The sequence below is a fragment of the Salmo trutta genome, chromosome 14, assembly GCF_901001165.1.
Source record: "Salmo trutta chromosome 14, fSalTru1.1, whole genome shotgun sequence".
NCBI classification, from domain to species: domain Eukaryota; kingdom Metazoa; phylum Chordata; class Actinopteri; order Salmoniformes; family Salmonidae; genus Salmo; species Salmo trutta.
Genome location: NC_042970.1, coordinates 45,949,690 through 45,968,728, shown reverse-complemented (window position 1 = coordinate 45,968,728; position 19,039 = coordinate 45,949,690). Strand labels below are relative to the sequence as shown.

The 19,039-nt window shown below is 43.3% G+C and overlaps 2 protein-coding genes and 1 long non-coding RNA gene across 3 annotated transcripts in view; 2 read left to right on the top strand and 1 right to left on the bottom strand.

The window, feature by feature from the left end:
- The window catches only part of LOC115208229 (helicase ARIP4), a 39,154-nt gene extending 35,183 nt beyond the window's left edge, over positions 1–3,971 (bottom strand). Inside the window, exon 1 of the mRNA XM_029776111.1 lies at positions 3,861–3,971. The gene's annotated coding sequence lies outside the window, so the exon portion shown is untranslated. The remainder of the gene's footprint in view (positions 1–3,860) is intronic.
- On the top strand, positions 3,175–4,648 carry LOC115208230 (uncharacterized). The gene is made up of 2 exons (XR_003881123.1): positions 3,175–3,265; positions 3,966–4,648. It is a non-coding gene; the product is annotated as an uncharacterized LOC115208230 (long non-coding RNA).
- A 1,903-nt stretch (positions 4,649–6,551) lies between these two features.
- Positions 6,552–18,862, top strand: LOC115208228 (ubiquitin carboxyl-terminal hydrolase BAP1). Its single transcript, XM_029776110.1, has 17 exons — positions 6,552–6,820; positions 7,157–7,186; positions 7,298–7,352; positions 7,513–7,645; positions 7,844–7,963; positions 8,060–8,121; positions 8,387–8,529; positions 10,403–10,481; positions 10,562–10,685; positions 10,940–11,087; positions 11,362–11,528; positions 11,727–11,860; positions 12,156–12,625; positions 16,487–16,725; positions 17,012–17,104; positions 17,215–17,287; positions 17,591–18,862. The coding sequence occupies exons 1-17, from the start codon at positions 6,784–6,786 to the stop codon at positions 17,722–17,724; spliced, it is 2,241 nt and encodes a 746-aa protein (XP_029631970.1). The 5' UTR covers positions 6,552–6,783; the 3' UTR covers positions 17,725–18,862.
- Positions 18,863–19,039: the final 177 nt, after the last annotated feature.

Here is a 19,039-nt window from a genome sequence, read left to right as displayed (position 1 = left end):
AATGACTCCAAACTAAGTGTATGTAAACTTCCGACTTCAACTGTAGATGCAGAGCGTGCTACAAAGCTAGAAATGAGCTCTCTCATGTCATGTCTCTCATAATGTGTGGCCCAGAAAGCTTGGCAACAGAAATACCTTATTTACATAAGTATTCAGACCGTTTGCTATGAGACTCCATTGATCATCCTTGAGATGTTTCTACGACTTGATTGGAGTCCACCTGTGGTAAATTCAATTGATTGGACATGATTTGGAAAGGCACACACCTGTCTATATAAGGTCCCATAGTTGACAGTGCATGTCTGAGCAAAAACCAAGCCATAAGATAGAAGGAATTGTCCGTAGAGCGCCGAGTCAGGATTGTGTCGAGGCACAGATCTGGGGAAGGGTTGCAAAAAACGTATGCAGCATTGAAGGTCCCCAAGAACACAGTGGCCTCCATCATTCTTAAATGGGAGAAGTTTGAACCACCAAGAGTCTTCCTAGAGCTGGCCGCCCGGACAAACTGAGCAAGAAGGGAGGTGACCAAGAACCCGATGGTCACTCTGACAGAGCTCCAGAGTTCTTCTGTGGAGATGGGAGAATTTTCCATTAAGACAACCATCTCTGCAGCACTCCACCAGATAAACAAAGCCAAAGCATGGGTTGCCGTCAGACCTTGTCCCGGTGTTTCCTTTGGAAAAATGTGTAGCAGTGAGGGGAAAAGGTAATGGGAGACTGAGAAGCTGAGTTCTGGTGACTTACTAGTCCAAATTGTATGAAAATAAAATTATGCTGACACCTTTTAAAATATAATTTCCACCTCCAGAAATGAGTCCAATAATATATTGGTAAAATTAATTTTACATATTGGTCCATGCATATTGCCTATATTAGCAGGTATGCTATTATCAATAAACATAATCACCCGAGGACCAACTGATGCAGCATAGTGGCTATAAATAAATACAGTAGGCAACCCCATGCTTCAGCCTTTCTGCATTTACCCTATTGGGCTAATCATTAGATAGATCCCAAATTAGGTCCTTTAACTAGTTAGCATACTACTGTTGAATTGTATGTCCCCAAAAACTTAAACACAGTGACTATATGTAGGCCTATCTGTTAGGGTAACTTGGGGTAATATGCCTCGTCTGTAGTTGTCACAGAACCCACTTCATGTCACCATTTTCCCCTCCAACACTTTCCCTCGTTGCCACTACTCTTGCTCAACTAAAAATGTAGTCTGTCTCATCACAATTTAAGTCACTCCCCAAAAATTATTTGGAGGTTGGATGGTGGTTTACCCCAAGGTTGCAGCTGTTAACTCAGGGCCTATTTAGACGTTGAGAAATAAATAAGGAATGGAAATCTGGAATCCAAGCCGACTATCTACTATGGGGTAGTCTGATTTTTTTTATTCATTAGTAGTTTTGTTTGCAGAGGAAAATTAAATGTGGACTGTTTTATCATCTTCAGTGCGCCTTGGTAGAATATTTATTTCGTGTTCCATATTTTTTGGCCATGGTGGCGATTTTGCAGTGGCTCGACGCCACCTAAATGACTGCAGCGGAAATACAGCCTTGTCAGCAGGAACAGCAGTGGTCAGAACCTGGTAATATCAAGATGTAGGATGGGACATAAACCTAACAACTTCAATGACTAATTTCTCTGAACGGGGGGACCCACAAAAGTCACTGAGAATACATTACATAGTATGAAGACACAATCTGAGCCGCAGCTCCATAACACGGAACCCAAACCGGCTGTGCGCGTGTGCCATCGTGCGTAAATGTATTTTGTCCCCCCACACCAAACGCGATCACGACACGCAGGTTAAGATATCAAAACAAACTCTGAACCAATTATATTAATTTGGGGACAGGTCGAAAAGCATTAAACCTTTACGGCAATTTAGCTAGCTAGCTTGCACTTGCTAGCTAATTTGTCTTATTTAGCTAGCTTGCTGTTGCTAGCTAATTTGTCCTGGGATATAAACATTGAGTTGTTATTTTACCTGAAATGTACAAGGTCCTCTACTCTGACAATTAATCCACACATAAAACGGTCAACCGAATCGTTTCTAATCATCTCTCCTCCTTCTAGGCCGTTTCTTCTCTTGACTTTATATTGCGATTGGCCATTTTCATAAATGAGGTGCATTACCGCCACCGACCTCGTTCATCTTTCAGTCACCCACGTGGGTATAACCAATGAGGAGATGGCACGTGGGTACCTGCTTCTATAAACGAATGAGGAGATGGGAGAGGCAGGACTTGCAGTGCGATCTGCATCAGAAATAGAACTGACTTCTATTTTAGCAGTGTGGGTGCAATAATTGAATAATATTGATTTCTATTTTGCGACGCGAGCGGTGTAGTCAGCCTGTAATACTTATCAGATATAGAGAACTGATACTGATGTTGGGTTGGGATTGTCGTGGGGGGGTCTGTGGGTGGCGTCTGACCATTTCTTTGGATTCCTCGTCCTATTCACGGTTAGAAAAAAAAGTTCTCTCCAAATCAGATGTTAGGTATTATATATATTATATGAATCCTATTAATTTAAAATGGAGTGCAATCAATTAGCTTAATTTCTCAGAGATCAAAATATTTCAACAAAATAATGTTGCCGGAATGCTAATCTTAGAATCAGATAACTACAGAAACGATTTCAGAACAATCTGACATGGTGGGTGTCATGGCTTGCTGAAATGACATGGAACGACCCACATGCATGTCCAGCATCAAATATTGACACACTCCTGCTGATAAAAATATTAACTGTATGACCACTACACTGAGCAGCATGTAGATTATATACCTTTTCTCACCTGCATATCAAAACTCCCAAGGGTAAATCAATATCAACCCCTGTATATTTTTACATTCTGTTGACATTTCAATGTGTCAAATGTTCAATCATAGGACATAAAGATGTTGTTGCACCTTGGCGTGATACTTTTGTGTTACTTGAATTTCGGATTAGAAAAAAAAGATGTCACATTTTTGGTATTGCACCACATTAACATGGAAAAGACAGTTCAGGAATATATCTGAGACTGAGATTTTGTTTCCAAACAACAATGGCAATATTCCTGCTAATCAATATAATATGGATGCCAACATTAACCTCTGACTGTCAATCCCTCTGTCACACACACACACACACACACACACACACAATTGAGCAATTATAGCGCAGTGTGTTACATAAAATGCTAAATGCAAGAGATAACAACCAATTCTAGCTTCTGTATGTAGCCATCACGTGGAACCATAAACAGGTAGCTAACTAGCTAGAATAGGAGCGCATCATTAGCAAATACCTAGCTGGCTTAAAGTTACTTGTTGTTTTCTACCTTGTGCCCATCGTCAGATATGTCATTATTAACTCGCGAAAATCAACATAATAGCTACTGTTATTAGCACGCTAACTAGCCGGATATTGAGAGGTTGGCTTATTAAAACGCACATCTGAGATGAAATATTGCTAAGAGATGCTTTTGCTAACGTAGCTAGCTACATGTCTGGCTATAAACAGATCACAATCCAAGATAATGTATTTTACGCTAGCTAGCGTAGCTAATTTATCACAATTAGTTAGCTAACAGCAGTTAGCTAGCTGACGTTCAACGAGTTCCATAAAAATGAACAAACGAGTCGTACCAAATAGTCTGCTAACGTTAGCTAGCTCGTGCGTGTTTGAGCAGCTAGCTAGCTTGTTGTTAGTGAGCTAGCGTCATGTTACCATACATTCGCTGTTTTCAGCCAACGTCTATTGTCCAGAGGATGGCTAATCAAGAAATCCCCTTATGTAACAATGTTAACCTGAAACTAAAATGAAGTTCGAATCGAAAAGTTGTCAAACTATGTACTTACATTTTGCATTCCCTTAGGAAATCGAATTGATGATATGCTTATGGTTAATACATTATTTTTTACAAACTGTATTTTTTTTAATTTCCCCCTCACTGTTTCTTCAAGGGTAACAGTAACACGGTTCCCCAGCACAGTTGGAAAAACAACTCGCTAGAAGTCGGTTCCCGAAGGCACACTCGAATGACAAAAACGGTTTAAAAGAAGCCAAAAACTGCTATCGGGAAAGGTAAAAAAAATCATATTTGATTTTAGATTATGCTGTACTCGCCAACACTAAATCATTAAGTTAATAGCATATAAATTAGAGCATGTAATTGTTCTATTAATGAACATCACGACAAAGTATGTTATGGCACCATCTGCTGGTGTAGTCTTGAGGTTGATACGGAGCTGTGCGGTGACAAGTGGAATGCACTGTTGAACGCTACATCCAGAGGGGTTCGTGTTGATTGTAAGAAGATTGTGTCAGCCGGTTAAATGGCGTCCCTTGACAAGGCAAGAAAAATGTGTAATGTGTAATAAGGAGCGTTATACTTGGAATACGGAGGGAGGGAGAGGGGGAGAGAGAGAGCTGGTTAAAAAGAGAGTTTGTTAAAAAGAGAGTTTGTTAAAGAATAATGGTAGAAAGTGTAAGCAGAGGGAGTTGAAGACAAGGAGGAGAAATATAAGTGAACGAGGGCGATGTATCGGAGATGGTAGGTGTGGTGAAGTTCTTGGAGCCCGGGTCTTGCACCGAGGGTCAGGATAAAGATGAGTCTGTGATCGTAAGAGTGACGTTTTTGGAAAAAGTGGACCCTTGACTTTTGGCTGATCTGTTTGACGTTTCATGGTGGGTGCTGTGCTGTTTCAGAGTTGTGGAATCGGTGAGTGTAACCAGAAGTGGTATTGTGATAATTGTATGTGTTTCTGCTGGTCAGAGGGAGCAGGCGCTCCGTGTTAAACGAATGGGGCCAAGATATGTGAATTGTTTTGCTCTCAAGAAAAGGGCGCCATTGAAAGAAGTGATTACTGGGGTTGCGGTAAATGTGAAAGCTGAACAACTGAAGGAGAAGATTCCCGGGGGTTGTGATGCTCGTCGTTTGGTGCGACGCAGACAGGGTGACGTGTGAGTGGAGAAACAAGAGCCATTGTCTGTTCTTTTGAGTTTTCATGTTGTCTTTGCCCGTCAAAGTGATGTTAAAATATAAGTTATCCTGTATGCGCTTTTATGCCGACTACATTACGTTGTTACAGGTGTCAAGCGTATGTGGCAGTAGTGTGTAGGAGGGAGGTTCCTATGTGTGAGAAGTGTGCAGAAGGGCATGAGACAAATGAATGTGTAGAATTGGGGAAAGTAGTGGTTTGTGTTAATTGTGGGGGTGCCCAGGGGTGCGAGAGAGGCAGGTTGAGGTTTCCAGGGTTAGAGTAGTGCAGAAGTTGTCATATGCTGAGGCAGTGAAGAAAGTAGAGGAAGATGCGTCCTGGCCCCTTACACTAAGTCTGAATTTGTCCTGCTAGGTGACCTAAACTGGGACATGCTTAAACCACCTGACCAAGTCCTACAGCAATGGGACTCCCTAAACCTTTCTCAGATTATTACCAATCCCACAAGGTATGACTCCAAACACTCAGAAAAGGCTACTCTCCTCGATGTTATCCTCACAAATAATCCTGATGGGTATCAGTCTGGTGTTTTCTGTAATGACCTTAGTGATCACGGTTTTACAGCCTGTGTTCGTAATGGCTGCTCAGTGAAACGACCTGTCCTGATTTGTCATAGACGTTTGCTAAAACACTTTAATGAGCAAGCCTTCCTTCATGAACTGGCCTCTGTAAAATGGTATAGAATCAACTTGATCCTCTCTGTCGAAGATGCTTGGACCTTCTTTTTTGATATATCGTAATAGCTCCTCAAAAATGTTTATACAATATTTTGTGCTGCTACTATGTTGTGTTGCTACCACGTTGTTATGTTGTGTTGCTACCATGCTATGTTGTATTAGGTCTCTCTTTAAGTAGTGTTGTGTTGTCTCGTCATGATGTGTGTTTTTTGTACTGTATTTTATTTTTAATTTTTAATCCCAGCCCCCGCAGGAGGCCATTTGCCTTTTGGTAGGCCGTCATTGTAAATAAGAATTTGTTCTTATCTGACTTTCCTAGTTAAATAAAGGGGGAGGGATCCTGAGAGGAGTGGTGTGAGTAGTAGACCTGTACCAGTACAGAGGGATAAACCAACAAGTGATCTATGTTTCAGAAAGATTGGACTTTTTCTTTTTCCATTTATCGTGATGGTTATCAACTGTACAGCAGGATGGAACGTAAGTCGCAGAAAATAGAGGTTGTGGTGGCAGCTGCAGAGAGGAGTTTGTGCTAGACTATCCAAAAATCCAATCTTACTGAAATAATTTCACTACACCCGCAATAACATCTGCTAAACATGTGTATGTGAACAATAAAATGTGATTTGACATCAGTTACAGGGTGTGATAAGGGGTGGTGTCCCATCCTTTCAGACTGTTGGCCTGAAGTAGGACTAAATATATTTAAATAGTGGAGTATGGTATTTATTATACTTTTTTGGGGGAGTGTACTGTTAGATGGTAGGGTATTTGTTGTATTTTTTTGTTTTTTGGGGGGGGCTTTTTTATATGCAAAGTATAAGAGAGTTATACTCCAGTCTAGTAGGTGGCGGTAATGCAACATTTTATTGGATGCCAACCGCCCGTTAAACCTAATCGAAGAAGAATAGTAGTCTTGAATTCGACCATATCGAAGTCGCACATAAATGACGTGCAATTAAAGCGTCCAATCTGTCGTTCTTTTGTGTTAGAAATGAATGTCTTCGTTCCGTTAGCTAATTATGTAAAACTTTTGTAGTGGTTATGGGAATATGGACTGGCTCAGTACTTAGCCAAATGTCGATGGACTGTAATTACATACAAAAATGAACAAAGGGTGGCTGGAACTCGAGAGTGACCCGGGTAAGAAGCTAATGCGTTAGCTGCTAACGTTAGCGAACAATTCTTTGTTAGATATATTCTAATCTGCAATCAGAATGTTTGATCGTCTCAATATGTTTTACTGCCAGTGAAAACAATACATGTAATAGCAAATTACGTTATATAGATTTATACGCAGGGCTATAAGTTAGCTAGCTACTGTAGCTTGTAATATATCAATTCCACACTAGTTAGTACTATAACGTTACATTGTTCATTAGTTGCACCAGCAGGAGGAATTACCTACAATGTTTCTGTTTGTATGATCGATGCCATTGTTACATTTTCAATTAACGTGTTTTCTTATGGCCTGTGCAGGGCTATTCACGCTCTTGGTGGAGGATTTTGGTGAGTTGATTTGACAGGTTGGCTAATAAAGTAAACCTGTACTGGATAAGTGTGAGCACCATATAGTTTGAGTATCCCTTTGTGTATTTTGCATGTGTGTTTGTAATGTAGGCGTGAAGGGGGTTCAGGTGGAGGAGATATACGACCTACAAAGCAAGTGCCCAAGGTAGAGCAATGGTCATCAAGCCACTTTCACTGTGTCAAACTCTCTGAAAGCCTCACTATATATACAGCCCACTGTATATATAGCCTAGGCCTACTAGTGTATAAACCCAAATATGTGGACAGCTTTCTGATTTCCTTGACTCTTGTCCCGTCTCCCCCAGTCCTGTCTATGGCTTCATCTTCCTGTTCAAGTGGATTGAGGAGCGAAGGTCTAGGAGGAAAGTCTCCACCTTGGTGGATGAGACCTCTGTCATTGATGATGACATTGTTAATGACATGTTCTTTGCCCACCAGGTGAGTCTGTTTTTAATCCTTGACTGTAAGATTCAGGCCAGTCAGTTTGCAGTAATAGTGATTTGCATGCATGGAGGCTATATCGTTGTCAGAATGTGGCGCATTCTGTCATTTCCTACTGTGTCAGAGGAAGGCATTGTTTTTCTCTTCTTTCTGTCATTGACTTCCTTTACACGGTTCTTTTTTTTCTGTGCACAGCTGATCCCCAACTCCTGCGCCACCCATGCACTTCTGAGCGTGCTCCTGAACTGTAGTGGGGTTGAGTTGGGCACTACCCTCAGCCGCATGAAGACCTTCACTAAAGGCTTCGGTCCAGAGGTGAGGACACACACACACACCTACCTCTCTCCAATTTCTGCTGTGGTGTTATGATTCTAATCAAATTTGACATTGCATTCTTTTGTGTTCTTTCAGAGTAAAGGCTACGCCATTGGAAATGCCCCAGAGCTGGCCAAAGCACACAACAGCCATGCCAGGTAGGAGGTGCTGCTGCGTTTGTACCTCCCTATTGAGTATGCCCCTTCCTACAACTAGGTTTTATTCAGTAGGCACATAAAAAAAACAGGCTGAAACAGAGAGGTACCTACCTGAAATTCTCCAATTAGAAACAGTTGTTTTTCATTTGCTGTTGCAAAAACATTTTCTACGTTGTGCACTAATGAATACAACCCTGATTTGTACAAATGTGACTGCCACCCATGATTGATTCTTCCGCCTCTTCCTTCTCTTGTTTCCATGGAGACCGGAGCCCAGGCACCTGCCGGAGAAGCAGAATGGGATTAGTGCCGTGAGGACCATGGAAGCGTTCCACTTTGTCAGCTACGTGCCCATCAAAGACCGACTGTTTGAGTTAGACGGCCTCAAGGCATACCCCATTGACCACGGTGAGACTGCACACTGTGATGGACTAAGGGAAGCAGCGTAGTACTGCTCACTCACGTTGAGACAGCCTAGCGCAGCCATAAAGTATGGGTTACGACCCAAAGTGGGTTGCGGACCTGTTAATTGCGGCTCGCGATTTGTCCTGAGTAAATGTATAATTCTTTTATTAAATTACTGGAATTGATTGGTTAAGTGCAACTGTGCTCTCTGCTCAGTTTGGCAGCTGTGCGAGTGGGAGGGAGATGCCCGTGTGCTTTGCAGTTCACCCAATCTTTTTTCTGCAGTTTTATTGAAGATCACGCTGCTGTCATTCAGCAGTAGATGATGCGCTGTCAGCCACTGACTTGTCATTCCCACTCGCCATCACTCACCGCTGTCATCAAATGGACTCAAGCTATCCACAAGTTTTGACTGAGCGCAATTGTCATGAAATGCAAATACAGTGATGAGTTTCTCTGTCTTGGTTTCATACAAACTTTGTGAAATAACGAGGAGCCCAGGGAGTTATTTCAGAACAGGGCAGAATGCTTCAGGAAACAGTGCTTCGACAGTGGGAAAAGTAAGTCAGCTAGCAAGGCATTGTCATTTTATAACAAGCGGAAATTAGGGAGTACTATCTTTCATAGTAGTCGATGTCAGTTTCTCTTTCAAACAATCCCCTTGGACACAGCTAATAGCTATCTAGCTAACGTTAGCCAAAGCAAACTAGCTAGCTACTGCAACCCTAAGTAGCAGTACAGATGAAGATGTACAGTAGTCCTGATCATTTTTCATCTTACTGTAGAAATTGTTGAAAGCAAGTTATGTTGAAACTGTTCTGTTAAAATACAAGTAATCATTTTGATTCTGGAATTAACTGATTTAAAGCAAGATGCTTTTTGAGGCAAACACGCACAGTTCTGGGTTGCTCATCTACAGCCGTAATCGTTCTATTGCTTTCTCAGTCAGGCAGCAGATGTCTTGATCCAGTTTGGCACCACATACCTATGTGAGTCGGGGTTCTCAAATCTGGCGTCCTTAAAAAAACAAGTACAGAAACGGACTCAATGCTGAGTATGACTTCTGAGTTGCACTGTCAAAAACGGAGCCCAGAATAGACCTGCTTGTTGAAAACTTCAACCAGCCACACACCTCTGTGTGTGTTTGTATGTTTGTTTTTTGGTCTACATCTGTGTGATGTGATCAATCAGTTCATTCCAGTTCAGAATATTTTTTGTTGTATTTTAACAGCAACAGTTCCAACCTAGACATATATATATAGGAGTGTTTTTAAAGGGGGGAAAGTAAACATGAATGACTATTTACAGTTGAAGTCGAGTTTGAAGGCAGGCCTTGAAATACATCCACAGGTACACCTCCAATTGACTCAAATGATGTCAATTAGCCTATCAGAAGCTTCTAAAGCCATGACATTTTTCTAAGCTGTTTAAAGGCACAGTCAACTTGGTGCATGTAAACTTCTGACCCACTGGAATTGTGATACAGTGAATTAAGTGTTGTTAAAATGTGTCATGCACAAAGTAGATGTCCTTACTGACTTGCCAAAACTATAGTTTGTTAACAAGAAATGTGTGGAGTGGTTGAAAAAGGAGTTTTAATGACTCTAACCTAAGTATATGTAAACTTCTGACTTCAATTGTATATGGGTATTTCATTGAATTATTAGTTTTTGTCTTTTGTTTTAGGCATAAGGGCAATTTAAATGTACCGATTTGTTACGCATAGGTCCATGTTTTCGTAAGCTTGGGTCCCAGGAAACCACAGAATTTCTCATTTGGGTCTCGGGCTGATACATTTTAAGAATGGGGGGGGGGGGGGGGGGGGGGAGTCAATTCTAAACATTTCTTCCTCCGCTTCTCTCTCTTTCTCTCTCAGGGCCATGGGGAGAGGAGGAGGAGTGGACGGATAAGGCGCGACGGGTCATCATGGAGAGGATTGGCTTGGCCACAGCTGGGTGAGCCTGAGGCCTATCTCCTGCCTCAGTAACACTGAATGTTACGCACACACACTCACACACTTTCTCTCACCTCTCAGAGAGCCATACCATGATATCCGCTTCAACCTGATGGCGGTGGTTCCTGACCGCAGGGTGAAGTATGAGTCCAAACTAGAGATCCTCAAGAGGAACAGACAGATGGTTCTGGAGGGATTACAGCAGGTCAGGAAACCCACACAGAGGAGCCAATTGATACAGCCCAGTGAGAAAGTGTGTGTGTGTATCTGATCGAGTGTGTTCCTTTTAGCTTGCCCTTTGTCCTGGTTAAGCAGAGATTTGACTTTAGGGTCAATAGAATGGTCTAAAATGTGCCAACTCTACCCAGCCAGTGCCCCTGGCAAGCTAAAACGAACGCACCCAGACCAATAGACCACGTGTTTCCGATTGACTTGACATGAATGTCACCTGTTCTCCAGCTGATCCGGGTCACCCAGCCAGAGCTCGTCCAGGACAGAAAGCAACAGGACTCCTCCCCCTCAGAGGACACGCCCCCTGCTATCAAAAAAGAAGAGGCAGAGCCTCAACCTGTTACATCACAGGGGGCTGAGCAGACTCCTCCCACAGGTATTACATTCAGCTCCAACCACCCCAATGTAGATTATTTTTATAGACATGAGAAAGGGTTTCTGTGAGTCTGTCGTTGTCTCCCAAATGGCACCCTCTTCCCTACGTAGTGCGCTATTTTTGACCATAGCCATATGGGCGCAGGTCAAAAGTAGTGCACCATGAAGGGAGTGTGATACCATTCAGGGTTCATCCTGTCTCAGGGTATGATGTGCTGCAACAGTTCCACGGATGTTCATGACTGTCTCTTCCCCCTGTTCTGCGGACGCTGCAGCAGCCCAGTCGACACCGAGCCCCTCAGGCAAGGGGAAGGCCATGGGGAAACCAACCGCCCCAGCGGGGGGAGGGGGAGCCACGCAGCCTGTCAACAGCCCCACCCTAATCGTCCCGCGCCTGCCCGCCTTCCTGGACAACCACAACTACGCCAAGTCCCCCATGCAGGTCAGGAGGAGGGGGAAGGGTTACGATGCGACACAACTCAAATTTCCACGCCCAAGTCTCATTAACATCAATGCATGATGGATTTTCACGACAGGCTTGACTTGCGTACAAACATCTCAAGTTAGGATTCGGCCCCAAGGACCAATACTATATGTTTTCCGTGACAAGGTAGATGATTGGTTGTTCTGTGATTGACAGGAGGAAGAGGACCTTGCGGCAGGGGTGACGGGGGTAGGTCGTCCCCGGGTGCCTGGCGCAAACCAGCCCCCCTTCTCTGACGATGATGACGATGAGGAGGAAGAAACTGGCACAGCAGCAGGCACACCCACCAGGTCAGCTCCACACAACTAGAGTTATTCTAGTTCTGTGGTCACTCTCTTTCTATTCTAGTTCTGTGGTCACTCTCTTTCTATTCTAGTTCTGTGGTCACTCTCTTTCTATTCTAGTTCTGTGGTCACTCTCTTTCCATTCTAGTTCTGTGGTCACTCTCTTTCCATTCTAGTTCTGTGGTAAAGGACTTAGGTGATGGTGTTATTCAGACTAAAAAGCATTATACCACATTTTTCATTGAGTCCAAAATGTTCCCCTCTGTGACTTGAATGTTCGCGTATGTTCATGTGTGTTTAGGTTCAGGCGGAAGGCGGGCCTGCGTTCCCGTACGGGCCGTGTAGGCGGCAGTGGCGTGGAGACCAAGCTGGCGCTGAGCGTCCTGGCCGAGAAGCTCAAGAAGGAAGTCCAGAGGAAGGACGCTCTGGCCACGCCCCTCTCGGTCCGCACCGAGGGCCGCACGGGGGGCATCGTGATCACCGCCACCTCGCAGCCTTCGCCCACGCCAAGCAACGAGAGCACCGACACCGCCTCGGAGATCGGCAGCGCTTTCAACTCGCCACTGCGCTCCCCGGCTCGCTCCCAGGCGGCCACGCGACCCTCCAGCCCTGTGGCGTCCCACCTGTCCCGGGTGCTGTTCGGGGAGGATGAGGGTCTGCTGAGGCTGGACGCCAGGCACAACAGGGCTGTTAGAGAGCTGGGGCCCTCCGTCAGCACCGCCCTGCTGCATCTACAGGAGGACGGCGTTATATATGCTGTACCGCCACCCGGTGAGGATGTGTGCGTGCAAGATAGGGAAAGTAAGAGACTGGACATGTGGGGAAGCGAACATGGGCACTCGGATTTTAAGATTATCATCATAAATGAATTATCAAAGAGCAGCTGCTTACCTTCAAACCTAATTACATAAGCCATATTAATACCTGGATTATACTAATCTAATACCAGACTGACACAGCTCTGGAGATGCAAGAGCTGAACAATGCATTAACTAGTAGGGATGTAACGATTCACCAATACACACCGGCCCCCAATTTTCAAATGAAACGAGTGCATCGGCCCACAAACCGATCCAAATGTAGCACGCATCGGTCAGAAAATCGATTCAAACGTTACGAATCGCCGGTTGACTAAAATGTTTTGCTCATATTACCTTGTTTTTACCTTCTGAAAATGCCTCTCATCTTTGTGTCGAACTACATGGAACTGTGTTGACAGTCATTGGTCTACAGTCATTGGTCTACAATTAATTTTGCATGCCGAACAACCCCAGGCCGTATCGGTAGCCTAGTTAAACCGCACACTGTGCCCAGCTTCATGCGCTGACCAACGTGAGGTAGGCAATCTGTTCCTGGTCTTGCGTTTTATATTAGGCTATATTAGTTGAGTAACAACCTATATAATTTGCCAGGTTATAGTTATCTATGCACTGTTAAATTGTGTTTTACCAGAATAGAAGTAAGCTACAGGAGACAACTCTCATTGGCTCTACCTGCTGGCAATAGATTTTATTTTGATTGTTCAGCATCGGCAATAGTTTTGGTAGTTTAGCTTTAAACAGTCTACACTGAGTGTACAAAACATTAGGAACACCTTCCTAATATTGAGTTGAACCCCCCCCCCTTTTGCCCTCAGAATAGCCTCAATTCATCGGGGCATGGACTCTTCAAGGTGTCAAAAGCATTCCACAGGGATGCTGGCCCATGTTGACTCCAATGCTTCCCACAGTTGTGTCAAGTTGGCTGGATGTCCTTTGGGTGGTGGACCATTCTTGATACACACGGGAAACTGTTGAGCGTGAAAATCCCAGCAGCGTTGCAGTTCTTGACACAAACCAGTGTGCCCGGCACCTGCTACAATACCCCGTTTTTTTTTTTAAAGGCACTTATTATGTCTTGCCCATTCACCCTCTGAGTGGCATACATACACAATCCATGTCTCAATTGTCTCAAGGCTTAAAAATCCTTCTTTAACCTGTCTCCTCCCCTTCATCTACAATGATTATTGATGTAGATTTAACAAGTGACATCAATAAGGGATGGAAAGAGCATGTGTTCCTAATGTTTTGTACACTCGGTGTATATGGTCATTTTTAGATATACAGCGTTAAGTTGATAATTTTCATAGTGAGGACAGCAATCACTTGCGCACTGCATGGCGGAAGCAGAGGAAAAGAGGTCACGCCGTTAAAAACGTCAAAATGGGGGGGGGGGTGAAATCTAAAGTGTGCTATGTAATAGCTAATTTGGAAACAATAAATATTGATGCATTACTAGCTCAAACACTTAATCTGCAAAAATGACAAGTTAATTAGTGGGTGGTGATTTCAGAATCAAAGTGGGGCGACACAAAACTGGCTACATTGTCGTCGTCCTCCCCCATCTGGTAGTGGGGTGGTACCTAGTCTCCCTTATAGCTCAGGTGCCTACATAGTACCTACACCATAGACATATGTAATCTACATGCACACACACAGCCCTCTCAGACAGATCCAGCTCAGAGAGGCCCAACTCATGAGCTCTATCAGCAGCAGATTTGAATTTAGAATGGAAAATGAATGTGTTTATGCAACAAATGTTAGTGCATCGAATCGTATCAAACCGAATCGCACTAAAACGTCTCGTTCATGAATCCTATCGGAGCCCATGCACAGTTGAAGTCGGAAGTTTACATACACTTAGGTTGGAGTCATTAAAACTAGTTTTGTAACCACTCCACACATTTCTTGTTAACAAACTATAGTTTTGGCAAGTCGGATAAGACAGCTACTTTGTGCATGACACACAATTTTTCCAACACTTAATTCACTGTATCACAATTCCAGTGGGTCAGAAGTTTACATACACTAAGTTGACTGTGCCTTTTAAACAGCTTGGAAAATTCCAGAAAATTATATGGCTTTAGAAGCTCCTGATAGGCTAATTGACATCATTTGAGTCAATTGGAGGTGTACCTGTGGATGTATTTCAAGGCCTACTTTCAAACTCAGTGCTTCTTTGCTTAACATAATGGGAAAATCAAATAAATCAGCCAAAAATATTGTAGACCTCCACAAGTCTGGTTTATCCTTGGGAGCAATTTCTAAACGCCTGAAGGTACCACGTTCATCTGTACAAACGATAGTACGCAAGTATAAACACCATGGGACCAAGCACCGTCATACTGCTCAGAAAGGAGACGCGTTCTGTCTCCTAGAGATGAACGTACTTTGGTGTGAAACGTGTAAATCAATCCCAGAACAACAGCCAAGGACCTTGTAAAAGTATCTATATTCACAGTAAAACGAGTCCTATATCGACATAACCTGAAAGGCTGCTCAGCAAGGAAGAAGCCACAACTATAAAGCCAGACTACGGTTTGCAACTTCACATGGGGACAAATATCGTACTTTTTGGAGAAATGTCCTCTGGTCTGATGAAATAGAACTGTTTGGCCATAATGACCATCGTTTTGTTTGGAGTAAAAAGGGGGAGTCTTGTAAGCCGAAGAACACCATCCCAACCATGAAGCACGGGGGTGGCAGCATCAAGTTGTGGGGGTGCTTTGCTGCAGGAGGGACTGGTGCACTTCACAAAATAGATGGCATCATGAGGCAGGAAAATGATGTGGATATATTGAAGCAACATCTTAAGACATCAGTCGGGAAGTTAAAGCTTGGTCGCAAATGGGTCTTCCAAATGGCCAATGACCTCAAGCATACTTCCAAAGTTGTGGCAATATGGCTTACAATGACGACAAAGTCAAGGTATTGGAGTGGCCATCACAAAGCCCTGACCTCAATCCTATAGAAAAATTGTGTGAAGAACTGAAAAATCGTGTGCGAGCAAGGAGGCCTTCAAACCTGACTCAGTTACACCAGCTCTGTCAGGAGGAATGGACCAAAATTCACCCAACTGATTGTGGGAAGCTTGTGGAAGGCTACCGGAAACGTTTGACCCAAGTTAAACAATTTAAAGGCAATGCTACCAAATACTAATTGAGTGTATGTAAACTTCTGACCCAGTGGGAATGTGATGAAAGAAATAAAAGCTGAAATAAATCATTCTCTCTACTATTATTCTGACATTTCACGTTCTAAAAATAGTGGTTATCCTAACTGACCTAAGACATTGAATTTTTACTCGAAATAAATGTCAGAAATTGTGAAATACTGAGTTTAAATGTAGTTGGCTAAGGTGTTTGTAAACTTCCGACTTCAACTGTAGAAATAACAAAATTTGCTGAAAAGCTGCTGTGTTGTTCAATGTAACCAGGTATAAAATCCCGACCTACGGTTCGGTTCGCAATGCTCCCACATAGGAAATAGAGCATGTGAGAAGAACCCTGTGGCTTCACACTATTCGACGTGGGAAATGTGGGTCCATCAAATCGTCTCGAAAGGGATAGATGCACATTCCTATTAGCCAGACAGAAATGTATGGAAGGTGACACCACTGAATCTGATGGCGAGTTGATAGCTGGGACATTTTCACTACAAACTAAAGGAAAGAAAATGGACAAACAGGGAGGAACTGAACCCTTTTTTTTTTTTAAACTTTTTTTTTGGTTCCAAAACCGTTTTTTATACAGTGTGCAATGATTAATATTTTTTGGTTTATTGCTCAATAGATGTTGTTTCTGTGCCTGTGCAGCTGATACGCCACCTGAGGGGTCCAAGCGAGAGAAGGCAGGCACTCCAGAGAAGGTAAAAGACAAAGAGCAAGGGAGCAACCCAGCAGGAGGGGGGGAAGGTGTGAAGGAGGATGGTAAGGAGGGACCATCGGTGGAGGTAAAAGAGGAGCGCAAAGACGTCAAACCCAGAAAGGAAAAGATCATCTCCACGGAAACCGTTGGAAGCAACAAGCCCTCAGGGGAGAAATACTCTCCTAAAGTAAGTCTTTTTTTTTTCTTTTTTTTTTTTCTTGCTAGAAACATCTCTGGAGATTTCTGTATTCTATGGCTCCTCAATCCTTTTTTTCACTTTTTTCTTTCGAGTTCTTGTCCTGTTTTCCACTCTCATTTTGAATGCCTTTTGTTTTCAAATTCATCGTCTTTCACTGTATTGTGTGTCTAGTAGCTAATTCGAGCTAGAGGTTGAGTTGCTGTGTATATAACAGTTTGATGTTTATAACCAAATGTCAGCCAGTTGATTTCTTCTCTATCTTGTTTTCCTGCAGGAGCTGCTTGCTCTGCTCAAATGTGTGGAGGCGGACATTGCCAACTATGAAGTGTTTTTGAAGGAGGAGGTGGAGAAGAGGAAGAAATACAAGGTTATAATAAATTCTAATCAAGTTCCTAAGTAGTGGGATTAATGAGTTTGGTCACAGAAATCCAAAGCTGTGTGGGTGTTAATGAAAATGTTGAACTGTGTTTTGACCAGATCGATGACCAGAGAAGGACCCATAATTATGACGAGTTCATCTGTACCTTCATATCCATGCTGGCCCAAGAAGGTAAGGTCACCTCTCAACTCTTTCCCTTGGTAGAACTAAAGGTGGAATTCCATGCATGCACACATCGTCTTATTCTCTCTGTTTATTAGCTAATCCCTGTTATATTTAACCTCCCTACTGTGCAGTCAGGGACCCACACTGCCTGAGAGTGTACCATTATGTGGACTACTCTCTCCACATCCTCCCCTCTGACAAGTGTTTTTATGTGATTTCCTGTGGAAAATGTGATCTAACATTTTACTAGATCATAGGCAATTTTACAGGAACCAATTGTACAAGTTCTCGCTCTCCTTCTGTCTCCAGGCATGTTGGCTAGTCTGGTGGAGCAGAATATCTCTGTGCGTCGTCGTCAGGGAGTGAGCATCGGCCGTCTACACAAACAGAGGAAACCAGACCGCAGGAAACGCTCGCGACCCTACAAGGCCAAGCGCCAGTGACCCCCCCCCCCCCCCCCCCCCCCCCAGGAAGTGCTTGCTCGGGATCACCAATCACAGCAGAGAAAATACAAAAACCCTTGTTGCACTCATGACACTGTCCTGTGACGTCAGGGAGAAAAAGGACTCATTCATTATTGCTGTATTTGTGTCAGTCTCTGACTTCATCTAATGGACCATCTGTTGATTAGTTTAATCAGGTTTGCTTTACTGTAAGCAGAAGAGTCATTGTGTATGTTAGATTGTGTCCTGAGTGACACCCTATTCCTTAGTGCACTACTTTTGACCAGAGCCCTACATAGTGCAATACTTTTTATGGGCCCTGATCAAATGTTGGGCACTATATAGGGAATTGGGTGCCATTTGGGATGCACTCCTAGTCTCCATGTAAAAGGACCTCTGTCTGTGCCATTACACTGTGTACTGGGTCGTGTTCATTAGGCACGCGGCGACAAACCTTTTTTTTTTTTACGTTTTGCAAAGGAAGATGAAAATGAGTGTTTGCAATTCCAGGTAGTTCCTCCCTGTTTCAGTCTGTTTTTCTTCCATTTGGTGCCTAATTAACAAAGGTGTGACAACCTGATTGCGAGGGACACAGGAAGCTTCTGGAAAGTCTTGGGAGTTGGTCGGCTCATGTGATGCGACTCCTCTTTCCTGTCAAGAAGGGCTGGTTTACTGCTATTTGCTTGCTTGTATTATGCTTTGGCAGTACTGTACTATGCGTCCCAAATAGGACCCTATTTCCTATTTACTGCACTACCTTTAGGTCTCTGATCAAAAGTAGTGCACTATATAGGGAATAAGGTGTAATTTGGGATATACCGTATCCCCTTTCAAGGTCCTGTAAATGAATGGATGAGATCTACTCGTTTTTTTTTGTTTTATCTGTAAATGATCTCTAAATGTAGATTCTAATGTTGGAGAGCGTGAGATGTGTGTGGGGGAGTGTGTAAGCAGTTTGTATGTTTCTGTACATATGTATCTGTCAGCTCAGCATCAGTGGTAACAATTTTTTTTATCCTAGTCACATGAATACTACAATGAACTCCACAAAAGCACTATTGACCTCACTCACTTCTCATCATGCCATAGGTGGATGCTCTGGGTCATATATTTGGTGGGATAAAAACATATCACATGAGCTTGGCTTTGACTGCATTTATTCCATTACTTGCACAAAGAGACTTCCATCCTCTTAGCAGACTGAGTTTAGTCCGCGACCATCCTCTCTGATTTGAATAGTGTTACGAACGGAACCCGCTGAGGCGTGGAACGCAAACACCTTCCTTGCGCTTCGCGCCAATAGGACTCCTCCACT

Excerpts from the sequence above, each read along its gene's own strand:
- LOC115208228 (XM_029776110.1), top strand. The coding sequence starts at position 6,784 with ATGAACAAAGGGTGGCTGGAACTCGAGAGTGACCCGG. Across the intron at positions 6,821-7,156 it reads GGAACTCGAGAGTGACCCGG|GGCTATTCACGCTCTTGGTG; the intron begins GTAAGAAGCTAA and ends TGGCCTGTGCAG. Across the intron at positions 11,861-12,155 it reads GCAGCAGGCACACCCACCAG|GTTCAGGCGGAAGGCGGGCC; the intron begins GTCAGCTCCACA and ends ATGTGTGTTTAG.